The 18,451-nt window shown below is 40.0% G+C and overlaps 1 protein-coding gene across 1 annotated transcript in view; it reads right to left on the bottom strand.

Annotated features, from left to right (window-relative positions):
- GABRB2 (gamma-aminobutyric acid type A receptor subunit beta2) overlaps nucleotides 1–18,451 on the bottom strand; it is a 206,778-nt gene that overhangs the window by 99,923 nt on the left and 88,404 nt on the right. The window contains 1 exon segment of the mRNA XM_032465143.1: nucleotides 8,850–8,932. Coding sequence (XP_032321034.1) covers nucleotides 8,850–8,932 — 83 coding nt within the window.

Below are 18,451 nucleotides of genomic sequence, written 5' to 3'. Positions count from 1 at the left end.
AGATGAGAACAGAAGAGGAATTGTGAAATAAACTGACGTCCTTTCAACAGAAAAGGACGTTCCAAAAGAGGACACATGACTACGGAAAACAAGGAGTTGAAGCATCAGGAAGAGCTCCTAGAAACTGAAAATACGATTGCCAAAATATAATGCTAATAAAACTTTCTTTAGAGTAAAAGAAATACTACTAATTTGAAAGAAAAAAAAATCTGTGAGTTTTAATTCAGAGTCATGCATGGCAGGTAGATGTGGGCGATCCGAGATCTACCTACTGGGAATCTCAGAAGGAGAAAACAGAGACTACAGAAAGAGAAAATGAAAAATGTAAAAAAAAAAAAAAAAAAAAAAGTATTTCTCTTTACTATGGGGGAAAAAACTGTAGAGTTCACTATTTTCATTTCTCTTACTCAGTATCAAGATGCACCCTTTATATCTAAGTCACTACTTTCTAAGGATGGAAGTCTTAAGGTCCAGATATATATGTGAAGGTCACAAATAATATTTGCATGAAGTCCCAGGGGTTCTACACACACCAGCTGGTGCTTGTCTATGGTCACGTGGGACTAACGAATGTTAAATGAAGATCATATCCAACAGTGTATTTCCACACTGGAAGACCAACCCCCGCTTCCACAGCACTAGATGAAACTCAAGAAAATATCAAAAGAGGACAGTGGTTCGAATTAAATGTGTATACAGTGACACCACGGAGCCTTTGTAATGCTCTTTGCTTTTCCCTCAATAAGCAGTAATGACTAAACCTTACTAGAATGTCACAAGAATATTTTCCTAATTTGAAACACTGTGAGGATCACCTAAAATATTTCATAGCTTCATCATTTACCACCACCACCACCCACAGGCACAGACACATGCACACATATGTTTTCTTCTGTTGTGATGCTTCTGAAAGCATTAAGGAGGTTCCAAAAGCCTCTGGGGGGTTCCAGATTCTTTAGATAGATGAGAAAATGTGGTAGACACAACTGTAAACTGTATTTCTGGGAGGAAAATCTGAGACAAGAAAGATGGCTAGCAGCAGGGCAACAGGCTATCAGCAAAACACACACATCATTCTACTTAAAATCTTAGCAGGGATGTGATTTCCATCTTTTCTTAAACAGCATTGTTCTCAGAGGTACACGCATATGGGATCTTCATCCTCATGTAAACCAGTGAATTCCTAACTGTCCTTAAACCAAGGTCCTACATATGTTTTGCTGGTGCTGAGTAACCATCAACCCAGAGCTCCTTAGAAATCATATCATCCCATCCCTGGCCCAATGCAAGAATTCCTTCTTTCCTGGAAAATGGCTTTACAGCATACAGCAACCAACCGGCCTTGTTACGAGCTGTAATTGCTATGAACTTTTCTTTTCCTTTTCCTTTTTTTTTTTTTTTTAATTTCAGTCCAAAATTGCCTTTTGGCATCTTTGACCATTAGTCTAGTTTTGCCCCTAGGGCAGCACAGTCTGCTCTCTCAAGAGCAAATTCTGTAGTGATGTGAAAATAGCTACCCTGTTCAACACATATCACCACCCCGCCTCTCCGAGCCTCCCTTCCTCAGGGAGGTGTGCCCCTCCTCCCTCCATGTCTTCCTTCCACTGGTTCTTCGCACTCCATGGTGTACGTGTCACTCACATTTTGGTTGCCTGGTGGCTAAATGTCCGTCTTAAAAAAGGGTGTGCCTCTAACTGAGCACAATATTCCAGGTGTACTTTGCAAATGATGATAACGGTGCTATGACGAGAACAGCTGCTAGGGGGATGCCAGTACAAGCCCTGCACGGAGATCTCTGTCGTCACTCATCAGGTGTCCCAATATGGTACAGATGAGAAATCACAGCGCGACGAAGCTACCTGGCCTGTTCCGTGAGCTTGAGGAACCCACCCCAGACATCCCCACTATCCACCATGAGCTCAGACCCCCATCTCATCACCATGTCCTCTGTGAAAGGCATTTTTAACCTACCAACGTACTCTGAAGTGTCATCAATTTTCACTCTAGGAGCGGAGAAACACAGTGCTTTTTCCTTCTAAGCTCTTAAAAACACCATATGGACACCTACCAAAATACTGGCCAGCACACAGCATAACCTGGATCTGTGACATAGTACATTTCGATTCAACATCTCAAGCTGCTGAAATGCATCAATCTATACTGACCTCTTTAATAAGACTTCAGAATGAAATTGTTGGCAAGGAAGTAGAGGTTTTATTCCATCAGCATCCTAACAGGAGGATGTTTATATTTGATCTTCAATTGGAATTCAATAAGATGACAACAATCACACGTACATTTTCTGCTTCCTAAAGCATGCTGACCACGTCTAAGAAGAGATGCCGGCTCCCACACACCCACAGGGACCTTTTTCCTACACTGACCACAGAGGCCTTAGATGGTCAGCAGGTGATGACTGTCCTGTCTGGACCTGTTTAAATGTTAACAAGACCATAAACGGATTATATTTAAAAATGAACTATCCCTTTACTTCTCCCAAGTACTGACGCCCAAAGACTTCTAAATCTCCCTCTTTGGATTTTGAAGCTCGCTATTCGTTCTTTTCCTGTTTGGCAGAAGTAAAAGAAATTAATTTGTACTTTGTATCTGTACAAGCACAGCTGGCTGAGACATTCTATGAGGAAGGAGACAGCCCTACAGATAACAAAACTTACTTGGAAAATAAAAGCAAGGGTCAGAGTAAGACTTACAAAGGTTGACAAGGGCAATGCTGTGCTTTGGGGCTTTCCTTGGCTGCATTTACTCAAACTCAAGACGAGTGTGGAACTTGTTAGATACAATAATCAGAATCAGTATGATCATAATAATTATGAATTACTGAAGGGACTGTTTAAGCAGATGTCCACCATGTACCAACCAAAGTGCTGGATTCTTTATCTATATGCATTTTGTAATCCTCACAAGAGCTTCACGATGGTAGATATTAACATCTCCACGTGACCTACGTGGAAACTGAAGCTTAGCTAAGTAGGGTGACTTGCTCAGTGTCACACAGGTGGTCAGGGACTGTGAGAGGCCAGCAAGAACTGGTTTCTGATGCTGCCACAAAGAGCAGTAGTAGGGTTTTTTTTTTTTTTTTTCTCCAAGATCCTGAAAAGGAGATGCCTGAGGGCTGCCTCAGTCAACACTTGGCATAGCCCTGTGAAGCCGTCTGTGACAGAGAACGCCACACAGTCTCTAACCCACTGTAGGTGGCACTGAGGCTCAGACTGACTGCAAAACCAGCACCACTGAGAATGAGAGCGTGGATCTCATGCTCTGAGACACGGAGGCTGTCCAGTCCAAATCACCCAGAGACAGGCTGAAATAAAAACACACAAATACATGAGGGGGGAAAAAGGAAACTTTGGGGTTTTGGTAATGTGAGTGGCCTGTCAATGGATTTCAGGTGAGAGAATTCCATACTTTCTTTCAGGTAAGGAGCTCACATGTCCCACGTGGACACCTGGAGATGGAGATGAAGACTGTATATGACAGCCTGACCCTGCTGAGCAGGGGAGAGGGACCACGTAGGTGACGTCGGTACTGAGAAGCTGAACTGGCTTAGCACACGGTGTAGCCCCCTAACTGTTCCCATTTCAAAGACACACAATAACACCGCCGCCCGCTTTGCACTACTTTTCATTTCTGAATGGACCACAATAAGTGGCCTTGCAGTATAATAGAAAGTTGTGTCCTTGTACCGTGACATGAACTGCGTACATTTAAAAAAAAAGAGATAAATCTCTGTCTTGTCCTAATACTCTTCAGTTATACTTGGCAGCATCATGTATTTCAAAGCATCAGTACACCTGGGACAAGTCACTGTTTCTTTACGAGAATTCATCTTATTCCTAAACAGCAAAGTTCCAAAGAGCTTTGTTTAAACGGGCTAGCTTGTAACTTCGTTGTCATCTGGTGCTTTCAGGGTGACATTTCCCTAGAAATACAGGTGAGTATTCCATTATCCCTCTTCCAATCTGAATGAGAGACTCAGAAACATAACAGACATGTACATACATTATGTGGACAGGTATGGTGTAGCTGACAACACAGATAAAAGAAGCATGTAGGAAAAGAATATGAAAACGAATATATGCATGTGTATGTATGGCTGAAGCATTGTGCTGTAGGGAAACTGACACAACACTGTAAACTGACTAGACTTCAATAAAAATACATATATAACAACAACAACAAAAAAGAAACGTAGGTATAAAGTAAGGAAGGCTGGCTCTACTTGAAAAGACTGGAAACATCTGGGAATGGAGTTCTCCTTTTTATATTGGCAGTTAAGTTTCATTGCCTGCTTAGTGTTAAATATTATCAGGGCCCATTTAGTTCAGCAAATCCCATTAATCCACAACAGAACTTCTCCATCCTTCCACCTAGAAGAGAGAAGAGGAGTCCATACTGACTTTCTAGATTCCTCAGCACTTGATTTCAAGATTTCTTCTAATCTTTAAGATCTTACAGAATTAAACGTTTTATTTTGAGAGCGCTTTTCACTAATCCAATTTTAAACACATACATATATTTATTGAAATAATTTTTATCTTCCTTATCATAATAAAGGAGGGCAGAAATACCGTCTTCTTTTGTCCACCATTATGTCTCTAGAGTTTACTGCAATACCTGGTAAATAATTAGTGCCCAACAAATATTTAGTGAACAAATAAATTCTTGAATGAATGCAATCATGAATGAATGAACAATAAACTCAATCCTAATATTCTCCTACTCCAAGCTTCCCAGAATCAAGTTTATTACCCTATCTGGATACAAATATATTAACTGTTGATGTGGAGATAAGGTGGTAATGATTTAGTAATGCCATTATTTGGCTCATTTGCATTTGAGAGAGGGAGGAAGAGAAGTAAGGAGGGGAAGCAGGAAGGGGAAGGAGGGAGAGAAGGGAAGTGGGGACAAATGGGGAGGAGAGAGGGGGCGGAAGAGAGAAATGAAAGAATGCCTAGAGTCTGCTAAACAGAAAGAAATGATAAATAAGGTAAAATGTCAGGCACAATCTTCAGAGCTTAAGGGATAGGATCCTAAACTTATTTCAACATGATGAGTTAACTACCGACTTACAATAATAAGCCTAGATATCATGCACCTTATTAATATAACACCATACATTATTCTCTATAACAGTGATTCCCTGTCTGGCTAAATATGAATATGCCCCAATTATTCATAAGGATAGGCTATTTGCTCAATTTTTAGAATGTGGATCTTCCTGTTCATCTGGTCCCTACAAAATCAGGGGCTTTACTAAAGTAAGTCACTTATCAATGACCACATCAGTGCAGAGCCATTGTGCCAATCAGCAGCTGCATAATCTTGGGCAAGCCACTTCACCTCCTTGAGTTTGTTTCTCTAGTTGTAAAAACAAATATTAAAATCTACCTTGTAGACTTAAAACTTAAATGTTCACAAGAGACAAAGCAGGTCATTTTATGACGATAAAGAGGTCAATTTATCAAGAAGATAAAACAATTGTAAATATTCATGCAACATCAGAGCACCTTAATATATAAAGCAAATACTTAACAGAACTAACAGGAGAAATAAACAGGAATACAGTAATAGGTGAAGACTTTAATACCTGACTCTTAACAACGGATAGATCATCCAGACCAAGAATCAATAAGGGAGCAGTCGATTTGAACGATACTATAGACGAAATGAGCCCCACGGACATACAACACTTCACCCAACAGCAACGGAATACACGCTCCTCTCATGTGTACACAGAACATTTTCTAGTATAGATTATATGTTAGGTCACAAAACAAGTTTCAAAAAAATTCAAGAAGACAGAAATTATATCAAGTATCTTTTCTGACCAGCATGGTATGAAACTGGGAATCAACAATGAGAGGAAATCTGGAAAATTCACCCGTACGTGAAAATAAGACAATACAATCCTGAACAGCCAGTGGATCAGAGAACAAATCACAAGAGAAATTTTAAAAGATATCTTGAGATAGATGAAGTAGAAACACAGCATATCAAATCTTATGAGACGCAGCAAAAACAGTTCCAAGAGGAAAGCTTATAGCTGTAAACAAATGCGTCAGCAAAAAAAGGGAGTTCTCAAATAAACAGCCTAACATTACATATACCTCAAGGAACCAGGGAAAGAAGAAAAACGTAAGCCCAAAGTTGACATGAAGAGGAAATTATAAAGATTAAATCAGAAATAAATAAAATAGAGAACAGGAAAACAATGAGAAGAAAAAGATTATAAAAGAAGAGATTAACAAAATTAAGAGTTGGTTATTTGAAAAGATAAAAAAAATTGATCAATCTTTAGCTAGACAAAGAAAAAAAGAGAAAGGGCTCAAATAAATAAAAGTATTAATGAAAGAGCAGACATTTCAGCTGCTGCCACAGAAATGAAAAGGGTCATGAGACTACTATGAACAATTATATGCAAGAAATAAAACAACCAAGAAGAAATGGATAAATTACTAGAAACATACAATCGACTAAGACTGAATCACGAAGAAATAGAAAACCTGAACAAACCAATTACTATTACGTAGACTGAATCCGTGATGAGAAACTTTCCAACAAAGAAAAGCCCAGAATGAGATGTTTTCACTGGTGAATTTTACCAACCATTTAAAGAAGAATCAATGCCAATGATTTTCAAACTCTTCCAGAAAGTTAGAGAGAAAGGGCTGCTCCCATCCCACTGTTCACGGCCAGAATTACCCTGACCCCGTAGCTAGATAAGGATACCTCAAGAAAAGAAAACTGCAGGCTAATATCATTGATACATAGAGATCAAAAATCCTCAACAAAATACTAGCAAATCAAATTCAATGAAAAAATCACACACCACGAGCTAGTGGGACTGATCTCAGGAGTGCAGGGATAGTTCAGCACATGCAAATCATCAAATGTGATGTATCACATTAACAGGGTGTAAGATTAAAGTCATACGATTAACTCAACAGATGCAGGAAAATGTATTTGAAAAAATTCAGCGTGTTTTCTTGATAAAAGCTCTTAACAAATTGGTTCGGAGGAATGTACTTCAAGGTCATAAAGGCCATTAAATAACAAGCCTACAGCTAATATCATACTCAATAATGAAAGGTTGAAAGTGTTTCCTCCAAGATCAGAAGACAAGAGGGCCCACTCTCCTATTCAACATAGTACTAAAAGTCCTAGCCAGAACAATCAGGCAAGAAAAAAAAAAAAAAAAAAGACATCCAAATTAGAAAGAAAAAAGTAAAACTGTCTCTGTTTGCAGGTGGCACGATCTTATATATAGAAAACCCTAAATACTCTAACACAAAAAAATGCTGTTACCACAAAACTTCATTAGTAGCAGAGCAACACACTTTTTTCAAAATGTCCTTACATCAACAATTTGAAACCACCAAAGAATTTGAGTTCTGAAGAACATTATGCTCTAAATTGTATCGTAAGTTAGGAAAAGGCAGAGTTATCCAAAGATATCTACATAAAAATAACCACCAAAATCCCATAGACCAATTTCATTAAATAGTTTTTTTTTTAACTGAAGTATAGTCAGATTAAAATGTTGTGTCAGTTTCTGGTGTGTAGCATAATGTTTCAGTCATACATATACGTACATATGTTCGTTTTCATATTCTTTTCCATTGTAGGTTACTACAGGATATTGAATATAGTTTCCTGTGCTATACAGAAGAAATCTGTGGTTTATCTATTTTATATATAGTCGTTAGTATCTGCAAATCTCGAACTCCCAACTTTCCCTTCCCCACCCCCTTAAACAGTTCATTATGGCAGAGATTTAATGTGAAAATAATGATAGCTTAGAAATACAAGCATGAAATCAGGTTCTTCAAAAAAGAGCGTGTATATGTAATTATTCCTCAAAGCTAATTTTTGAAATGAGCCAAAGTACCAGCCATGTGTCAGAAATGCTGTATTTCTGCTCTGAGCAGTGACTTAGAATTGCACAGCTTGCCACGGCTAGAGTTCCTCCCAAAGGCTGAGGGCGGTCAAGCTACTCACTCTCTAGGATGTTGCACAGAAAGTCACCAGCTTCCAGTTGCTTGGTGGTGGGTTGAGGTATGAAAACATCGCAAAGAAATGACAGAGGAAAAAAAAGATTCAAAATCCTTCCCCACCTCAAACGACCTCCCAGAGATGGGTTATGAAATCAACGCTTTAGGCCACCCAGCAGGGTAGGCGACTGAATCATCAAAGAATCATGTGGAAACCGTGACCTAGAAAAGCACGAAGGCTGCAAAACAGGTCAGCACAGGAAAAGAGAATAAACACACATGCACTGATCACATGCTCATCATATGGCCTTTCGCAAGAATATAAAATAAATCTGAGACACTGAAAATAGTCCCTCGGAGAAAAAAAAAAAAAAACACTCCACCAATCCACACCCTGTGAATGTGTTAGCTAATCCAGAGGACACGATTATTTTGCGATTACAGCGATAACGTTTGTGAGAGACGAGATCAGCGAGGACATCTCATGTCATCCTGCCGTCTCCACCTATTTTCCCAAGTCTGTGGCAGCTGCTGACACCAATTCTATATAATAAATGCCCAAAATAGCCCTTGGTCTCTTTCCAGACTCTTAGCATCTTCTTTTCATGGCGAGATTACTGCTTCTCTACACATCTCTCCCAGTGATTTAAAGATGAGACTGAGAGAGTGGAAGCATCACCGAGGGAAGACACTGTGAGTGCCCCCCTCCACCAAACTGAGTGTGCCAGCACAACCTCTGCAGGACCTGTGGTCCAGACATGAACCTAGGACGGAGACCCACGCCGAAGGAGAACCTCAAAGCCGAGTGCATCAAGCTAGATTCTCAGAAAAACTTACAGCTTTCAATTTCCAAGGTGCAGTTTTGTTCATCCAGTGGGTACCGCCTTAAGTCCATCATGCAGGCAGCTGTGGTTGTGATTCTAGAAGAGAAATATCAAGGGTACGTGCTGTTAGCTTGTCCGTGACTGGAGTCGGAAAAATTAAATCTAAGTATCAAAGAAGACAGAACTGGACCTCTAGGAGACTGATTTAGTCTAAGCTCTAACCAAAAAAAAAAAAAGTGCTACAACTTTGGATAACCATTTTCCTTTAGGAGCCTCATGATGATTTGTAAATTAAAGAGAGTGGATTAAATCAGTATTTTCCCATGATGGGGTCCATTACCTACTTGGTACCAAAATCACCCGGGAATGTCTGTTAAAAAGGCAGCTCCCATTCTCCAGAATGTCCTGGGGATACGGCAGGGGTGTCCCGGGACTCTGTTTTACAGCCATCACAGGTCACTGAGAACACCAACATGGATGTTACTCTTACACCCACATTGTTTTCCTTTCTCTTTCTCAAGACCCTAAAATCTATCTAATTGTCAATCACTCTTGGCTTTGATCCATCATTTTTGACCTTTCTATACATAATGCAGTGTTCTGCAAGCGCATTAGCAGAACACACGATATTCGCCATTCATCTGTCACCTGACTGGCTCTGTCCTGAATAATCCGAGATTCTCACGGCCTATTAGAGAGCTTCCTCCTGTTGGTTGGCAGAGTTGTTCATCTAGAACACAAGGTACCTTTATTAATTTATCAGGGAGAAATGAATGTGTCTCTTTAATGTCTTTATATTTCTCTGTCATCATTTTTCACTAATCTCACTTTTCACTAACTGAAGAAGGCCTACAAGAAAGAGCCAAAAAACACACAGCCCTAAATGATTTATCACCATGTTTTCTGATCAACAAGGCAGCACAATGTTATGAAAAAGCACAACTTTTAAAACACAACAGACATAGGTATGAATTCTAATCCTGCCTCACTGATACACATCAAGATGGCTAATATCTCCTAACCAAGCTTAGTTGCTTCATCTATGAAAGGAGACATTATTAACAATAATTACCTGATACAGCTTCTGTATGAATTAATGTAATATTTTATGTAAAGAATATAAAAGAAAACCTACACATAATAGACCCTTTATGTCTGTTGGAATAAAAAAAAAAAAAACTAAGAGTAGAAATTAGTGTTAAATTTGACCAACTGTGGCTTAACTCAAATCTAAGAGACACTGTATTACATGTTGGAAACAGAGAAGTAAATGCAGCCCCAGCTTGGGAGAAAGAGCTCACAGCTCAGCCTTTCTCGTTAAAGGGTCTTGGACAGAGCTGAGGCGAGCAGTCCAGGTGGACTGACTCTAGGAAATTCCTTAGGTGTGAGAGTCCCACTCCCCCATGGTAGGATGGAGACAAACAATTGACTTACTGTACGGAGTTCATGCCTCTTTAGCTGTAGTTTGATGACTGCTTTGTTAAGGTCTGTGCTCTGTTAATTTTTGTTCTTTTTAGTGATGAGTGAGTATCCTAGGGCTAGTCTTCATCCTAAGTTCCTTCCTCTCCTTTACCAGGAGTCAGCTACTCTGCCCTGGCCCTTTTTCATCTTCACTGCCTCCCTCAGAATCTATGGGGCCACTGCCTCACCTCCATGTTACTACAGTATCTTGGTCTCCCAGCCTCTCCACCTGCCTCCCTGCTATCCCTGATCCACACAGCAGTCAGATGTTTGAAAAGCACAGATCAGATCTTATCTCTTCTCTTTAAAAATGCTTGCAGCTCTTCCAAAAAAATCCAGAAGTCTTGGCTATTGCCTACTGTGCCCTGAATCCACTGACCCTTCCTTCCCTTCTGACGCTTCAAGTCCTCACTATTTCCAGCCTTCACCTTTGTTCTCTCTGCCTAGAACATGTGTCCCCTGACCTCACAGCTGGTCCTCCAGCTCAAAACTCACCTCCTCCGAAAGACCTTTTCTAAGCAGCCCACCCGAAGCAGATGCCTTTACTAATGTTCCGTCTAAGCTGTTCATTTCCCCCCAGCAATGATTACAATCTGAAATTATCTTGCTCATTTCTCTTTTGTAAAAACTATTTCTCCCAGTAAAATTTAAGCCATTGAAAGACACAGGCTTTTTTCTACTTAGCATGAGGGAATCAGCAAGTATCTACTGAATGGATAACACATGAATTAACAAGAGTCAAGCCGTTGGTTTTGCTTTCATTTGGAGGGTGACTTTATTGCATCATTTCTCTTCTCTTTAAACTAAAATGTGTCTTAGGTTTAGGGATTCTTTTCATATTTTCAACAGTAAGTAAACTATAATCCATTCAATTAGCATTATATTAACTAGTACCAGAATTTTTCTTGTTATCAAACTGATTGTTTCTGCTTTCAATGGGACTGATCAATTACCTATATATTATAAATTCTAAAACTTATACAAAAATTAACAGTCACATTCTTTACTCAGAGTTTTAAAAAAGGACAATTTATTTCGGCTATGTGATACTTGGCTAAATTTTTGACGAGTCCACTGATTTTTTTTTTTTTTTTACCATGTAGATACAATCTGAATTGCCACTAACATACAGGAATCTGTATGGTGTAGAAGAGAAACGTTCAAAGGAAATAAAATTAGGCACATGGTGGGCATATGGAATTCTCATGCTATTTACGTAAGACAGCAGATACAATCTCCATCTCGAGACTCTAGAGAAAATTCACTTCATTTGATGGAATGAACCCAAAAGTTACAAGGGAACACATACGATAAAAGAGGACAGCCATAAACAGATGCCCGGCTGTGTAAGTGAGGTGGAATTTGCAACTGCCCCTAAGGTTGTGGTTCCCACATTCTGCTGATGTATATTCATGGCAACTAACATCTGTGAACTAGTGTTGTGAACCAGAAAAATAAATTAACTAATGCTAACGCAGAAGCGATGGGTTTCTACTCATGTTTTAAAGATGAAGTATGAAGAAAGTGTTTTTCTCACATCAACAACATTCACAATTACACTGATGTTTCAGTTTTTTTAACGCTATAATATACTTCGCAAAACTAAAGAAAAAATTATAAATGTGTGCTAGTTGATGTTTATAAGCATTTGTGTCTCCTGTTGGATTAAAGCAGAAACTCTGTAGCCAAAACAATACATTTGGAATCCTGATTGTACAGACCAGGATGAATGACGTGGGACAAGTCATTACATTCTCCAAGACTTGGTTGCCTCTGAAAACTTGAATTAAAAACTTGCCTTCCTAGGGGGAAGGGTGTAGCTCAAGTGGTAGAGCACATGCCTAGAATGTCTGAGGTCCTGGGTTCAATCACCAGTACTGCCACTGAAAAATCAAATAAGTAAGTAAACCTAATTACCTCCCCTCTGCAAAAAAAAAGAAAAAAAAAGAAAAAAAGCTCGCCTTCCTGCTTTGTTGTGAGATGATAAAAAGTAGGAAGAAAGCTGTAACTCAGAATATTCTGCATCTTCTGTTATTGCTCATTGCTAACTAGGAAATACAGTGATAACTCAGTTAACCAGCAGTTACTTGGTAGTACTCACATATATGTTTGTACACATGAAGAAACATAGACTATTTACACACTTATAAGCAAAGCAGAGCCATAAAATATTATGTAAATCGTGTGCCAGCGCGATTGCACATAGATGTGCAAAGAGAATCATTATGCCATGTGTTTATGAAACTGTCTTCAACAAATTTTAAGACAATGTACCAACATATGTAATAAACCTGCATGTTTTCTAGGTGCTCAGTGAGATCAGGAACCACATCTATTTTCGTCTTATTTGTATCGCAAGCATTTTGCCAGGTGCTGGCATGTGTCACTAACCCAAGATTAAAAAAATATTAATAACAACAATAACATAGAACAAAGACAGCCACGGTCCTAAGTAGTCGCAAACTGAGGATTCTGAAGCAATTCTCTATATTAAGTGTCTAATTTATGTACAAAAATTCTCAAATTTAAAAGTCAAAATCATCCTTATAGAAGAAGCTACCCTGGAATGAATCTTTTTCAGAAAAGGTCAATGATCAGCATCAAAATCTATCCTCTGGGACGTTCTCATTTATAACAGGGCTAAGCTTCTCTAGGAATAAGTCAATACAACAAATACACTTAACGGGCTTTTCATGAACATGCCTTTCTGAATCCTGGTAAGTGTCCTTAATGGGCCTTAAATTACTCAAAACCACTACCAGGAGTCTTTGAAGGGAAGCCAGCGACTCATTAGGCAGGGATCCTGATTCAGTTTCAAGACCATTGTGACATATATGAAGACAGCTCCATTTTTCAATCTGAGGAAACAGTCAATGATGCCGCCAGAATGTACCTGGGAGCAAGTCCTCTGTAGTTAAAAGAAGACAGGTGTCTTCTTCAGGGCTGAATACCATTGCACCTTTGGGGAATGCTAACATCCCCACTGGGATAAGAGATCTCTAGATAAATTTTTAATCCTTAGCCATTGGCCACTGTCATCCAAAAAATGATGTATGTCATACAATACTGACACAGTGCAAGAAAACTAAGTAGGTAGCATGGCTCTAAGAGTCGCTAAAAGCGTCTACAAAATCAAGACATACAATAGTTATGCCAGCATTTTGCATTAAAGCCGTAACTGATATGTTCTAGTGTCATTACCTAAGATTTCATGATGCTACTATATCAGCCTAAGTTTGAATATGACCGAAGATAGTTATTAAGCAGGTTAATAGAGGTCTTTGCCCCTCCCCCCAACCCCAGCCAATCGGAAGTAAGTCCGAATCATCAACGGGACACACTGGGGTCTTCCAGCAGACCCTGCAAGGGCGCCTTCAGGAGCTAGTTAACATGGTCAAACATGGGCCTGAACACATGACATACTGACCAGGATTTCAACCAAGGATCATAAAGATGTGACTTTGGACTTTTACTCTCTTTGATTTCTTTATCTTGACAACCACCCAGTTATCCCAGACCACCCCCTTCCCCCAAAATACCGTTTTTTCAACATCTTTGTATATTTCTTAAGAAAATCAGATGCCTTATCCCCAACTGTATTTAAAACATATTGCGCTAATTCACAGCTTTTACTTTGTTCAAAATGTACATTTCCTTAAACACACAACTTCCTCTAATCACAAAGAACAAAGGAAATCTTTAGTATCAGGAGGCATCACTAACAGAGAAAAATTAGGATATTAAAAGAAAGGTCAATTATGAAAAAATGTATTGATACACAGTTTGCGAGCTGTAAGCCAGACAGTGAAGACTTCAGCTGGGGGGAACGTCCAATGGCTAGATTTAAGCATGAGAGTATTAACAGAAATTTTGAAAAGTGCTCAAATGTCCATCTGCATCGCTTCCTCCAAAAGTACTTAAATTTTTTTTTGTTTTAGTATCTTCAAGAAGACTTGACATTATTTTGTATCTTACAACTATTTTAGTTGGGAAACTGACTTCTCACACATACCCCTCTTGGGATTGTTCTTGTTTTTCTGTAGAGGAGACAGAACACTGCTGTAGGAGTTAGGTGACCTCAGCTCTGGTATTCTTGATAATAAAAAACATACCTCCAGTTAACTGACCACTCACTATGTTCCAGACACCTAGTATTACTGAAATGTATCATCTCATTTAACACGAGGGGTGTCCCATTTTACAGGTAAGACAACTGAGGCTCAGAATGGTAGGAGTAATTTTTTTCCAAAAGTTGCAGAGTGAGTGGTGGAGTTGAGACTTAAATCTAGGCTGTCTCCACATACTTAACGACCAGGCGGTAACTAACTAGCTAGTTGACCTTGATAAAGTCACTGGCATCTCTGGAGGACGGGCCGATTTCTTAGATCCCAAATGAGCCTGAAAATTCTATAATGCTATGAAAATACATCTCACGTTCTGTGACCCTGTATATTTTGTAATTTTGTTTTACCCACACATTCAAACTCTGTATTTCACAGCTGCTCAGTCTGCTTTAGCCAATTATGTAGATTGGCCCACCCCAGACAAGCAAACACAGGCCTCTCCCCTAGGGGCCCCACTAAACAGTCTCCCCAGATTGCAGGTCTCCCCCAGCCCTTTCCTTCCAGCCTGTGCTCTTGATTTACCTCCACAGAGGCCTCCAGCTTAAATGAAAATCCCCAACACTCAGGCATAATTGTTTTTAAAAGCCCTTCACAAGTCCTCATATAGTGTCACACGTGCCCCTCTGCTCAACTTTGTAATCACCAAAAACAAAAAAAGTAAGATTGTTAGCAATCATATTCCCATTTGATAAATCATGCCTCTCAGATGAGAGCCATTTCTACTCTGCTGCAGCTGCGTGGCTTTCTGTGACTCTCTGCTTTTCTGGAATTTTATTCTCTGCAAAGATACCCCCGCCCATTAAAGGCGATGCTTCTCTGCTACAAATTCAGGTATTATTATAAAAGGCATTTCCTTAAATAACATGCCGATGGAATCCAAACAGCAGCATCGAACAAGATCTCATTCTGTGAGCATGTACATCCTACTCAGAGTATTAACAGACAGGGACACACCGATCCACAGTCAGTCCTTTGTTTACCGTGAGTCTCCATGTTACTGATGGTCTCATCCACAAACCCCGTGCTTATCTCAGCAATGAGACTGCCCTCTCGTCTTTCTAGGTTATTTCTTAAAGGAAGCCTGGGTCCCTGAGAAAAAGCAATCTTTTTTTTTTTTTTTTTTTTTTGACTCACAACCTAACAACTGCAATCTGGCTTCAGATCACTTTAAGAGATTTCATTGAACCAGGTCCACTCACCAACTGGAAAGACACAGAGCTGGGACTCTAATGATTTCAACAGTGATTTTTTTGTTTTGTTTTGTTTTCACAATTTAAAACCACATTTAGCTAGGCCAGATACTTTTCACTGCATTCATTAAAACATATTTAAAATATTTTATTTTGATTTGCAACAGACACATCAGAGACATACACTTCAGAATAAGCTCTCCAATTTTATTTCAGCCTTCTAACTTTTTTTTTTTTTTTTTTTTTTTTAATTTATAGCTAGTCGGGGACAGACTGAGGTTGGAACCTCACCTGGGTCTGCGGTCACTGCTTCCACAGCCACTCCAGGATTATTTTAAAACGTCAACTACACATCCATGCTGGGTGTCTTCCTTTGCCTCTCCAGATCCACCCTCCACCCTTAACCGCCAAGCTTTGTGGCCTTGGACACTAGATGGTGTCTTCAAAACTGCCTCCCTGGTTCTCTGGCCTCAGGCTGGATTTGGCCAACAGGGAGCAGACCAGGAGTCTGGGCGAGGGGAGACAGTGAGACCAGGGGAACCGGGTCCCAGGTCCCTGACTATTCCCTCCTCTTTCCCTCCAAGCCTGGGACGCTGGGGAGTGCACGGCAATGGCTGGTCCTAACTCTGCGAGGGAGGGGGTGCTGTTCCTTCTCTTTGTAAATTACCCTTTTATTCCATTCTTCTCGAATTAGCCCATTTTCACTATGCCATCTGTTTCCTGTTGGGCCCCTGACTGATAGAATATATTACAGAAATGTATTTAAAATCGGAAGTGTCTCTAGGGAGGCTGTCAAAAAAAATTGAAAGCATTCCGTTCCTGGGTCCTTTGTCTTGGGATTTTAGGGATGAGGGAGGGGATGAATGAACTTAAATGAACTGCTGCCTTCCGATGACTCCAGTCTCCGTTTGTCACAGCCCATCTAAAAAGGTTCCTCCCCCCACCTTGGCCAAAGCAGTCCTTCCTCCCTGACCACTGCTGACTGTCCCATCTCCTTCTATTCCCTTCGTAACACTGGTCACTATTGGAAATTAGTCTGTGTATGTATTTGCTTATTCATTATTTTCTGCCTCCCTATGAGTCTCAGGGAGTCTATGTTAAATTGGGTTTTCCAGAAGCAGACCTTGAAGGATGCTCATCAGGGATCACTACCTGCGGAAGAAAGGGAGAGGAAACAGGATTGGACAAGGGAAGAGGCTGGTGCTGGATGCTGGCCCAACAACACGGAAGTTCTGGCGGGAGTACGGCCATCAGAGAAATCCACGTGGGGCTGAAATGACCTTTAAACCACCTCCCTCCTCTACCATCACCACACACACACACACACACACACACACCCCTTCCTTGAGCAGCTGACATCTGATGTCTAAGAAAAAGATACACTCTATTAAAAGGTCAGTGGGGGAAACATGTTCTGTGGTTGATTGAGCCTCCAACATGCCCTCAGACGCACTTCCCCTGCAGTACATGGTTGCATTTGTGATAACCTCAACCAGTAAAGCAAAATGGGTTTTACTGTTGTTACTGCGGCTGTTATTTTTTCAAACACGAAAAATAAATTACTCAGAGCTGCCTCCTGTCACATACTGGCAACTCAGCTTGTGCTTCAGACTCCAATAAAAGCCACCGACACCGCCATCTCAGACCTTTCTGTCACTCCGATCTCGAATAGCTAAAGAGTCTCATCTCAGTGGCATTTTTACTACTTAAGAATTAAGCCTTTCACCTACCATAGGTACCAAATTTGTGGGAAAGATGTTTCTCATACCATGAGAAACCACAAGTTTATATTAAAAACTTCTACAGTGCCGCATGTCAATCATATATCTCAATAAAACTGGAAGAACCGAATTTAAAAATTAAAACCATCATGTAAGAAAAAAAAGACAAAAAAAAAGTTATACCATGAGGATTATTGCCTATTTGATCAGCAAAAACTGAAAGTCATGATGATATTCAGTACTACAGATTCTGCAGGGAAACAGCCCCTCTCACTCACGCACGCTGCCAGGAGAATTATAAACCCATACAGACTTTCTGGATGGTGATGTGACAGTGAGGGGGGTGAGCACAGTGTTTGCTTGTCTCACGGAAGACTCACAGACGTAGGGGTACAGAGGGCAAGGACAGACACCTGGGAGACGAGTGGTCCTGAGCGCTCGTCTGTCTTGATTTTGCCTCTTGCTGTGTGACCTTGAGCCAACACACAAAGAGGAGCTGTTGTAATACAAAAAGGTCCTCTTGACCTCTGAACAATTACTTACTCAAAATACTATGCAAGCATGACCCTGAGAGTCTCATCCAAACACAGTAAGACTAACTTCCCTCTGCCTTCCTTGTGAAAATCACTTCATTTCTTCAGAAGCGTTAACGGAAATTCAGAGAACCCCTTACAACTGAAGACTGATTAACACAAGCAATTTAGAAGCTATGCTGGAAAAAAAAAAAAAGTACTTAAAACGCTCTCCCCAAAACACATCTCTCATGCTGGGCAGTTTGAAAAAAAGAGGGAAAGAAAATAAAAATTGCCATGTACCCAAATGATGGCATACTGAGTAAGAAGTTGAATTGACTAAATAAAGAATTAAAGCAAAATAAAGTGAACCATTAAAAAAAAAAGAAACCTGGGGCTCATTTTAAAGATTTCAGAGAAACAGAAAAGGCTCACAAGAAAAGAACATTAACACTTCTGCTGGAAATGACAGACAATTTACAATACAGGTCACTGACATATTATTACAGCACATCGCAAAAAGATAAGGCTGAAGACAAGCACATCCAACTCCTGGGTGAAAAATGAAAATCGATAACAGAAGGTATCAGGAGGAAAAGCTGTGTAA

This window comes from Camelus ferus, chromosome 22 (assembly GCF_009834535.1).
Source record: "Camelus ferus isolate YT-003-E chromosome 22, BCGSAC_Cfer_1.0, whole genome shotgun sequence".
In the NCBI taxonomy this organism is placed as follows: domain Eukaryota; kingdom Metazoa; phylum Chordata; class Mammalia; order Artiodactyla; family Camelidae; genus Camelus; species Camelus ferus.
The sequence above is the reverse complement of the archived record's forward strand: the minus strand, read 5'-3'. Positions and strand labels throughout refer to the sequence as shown.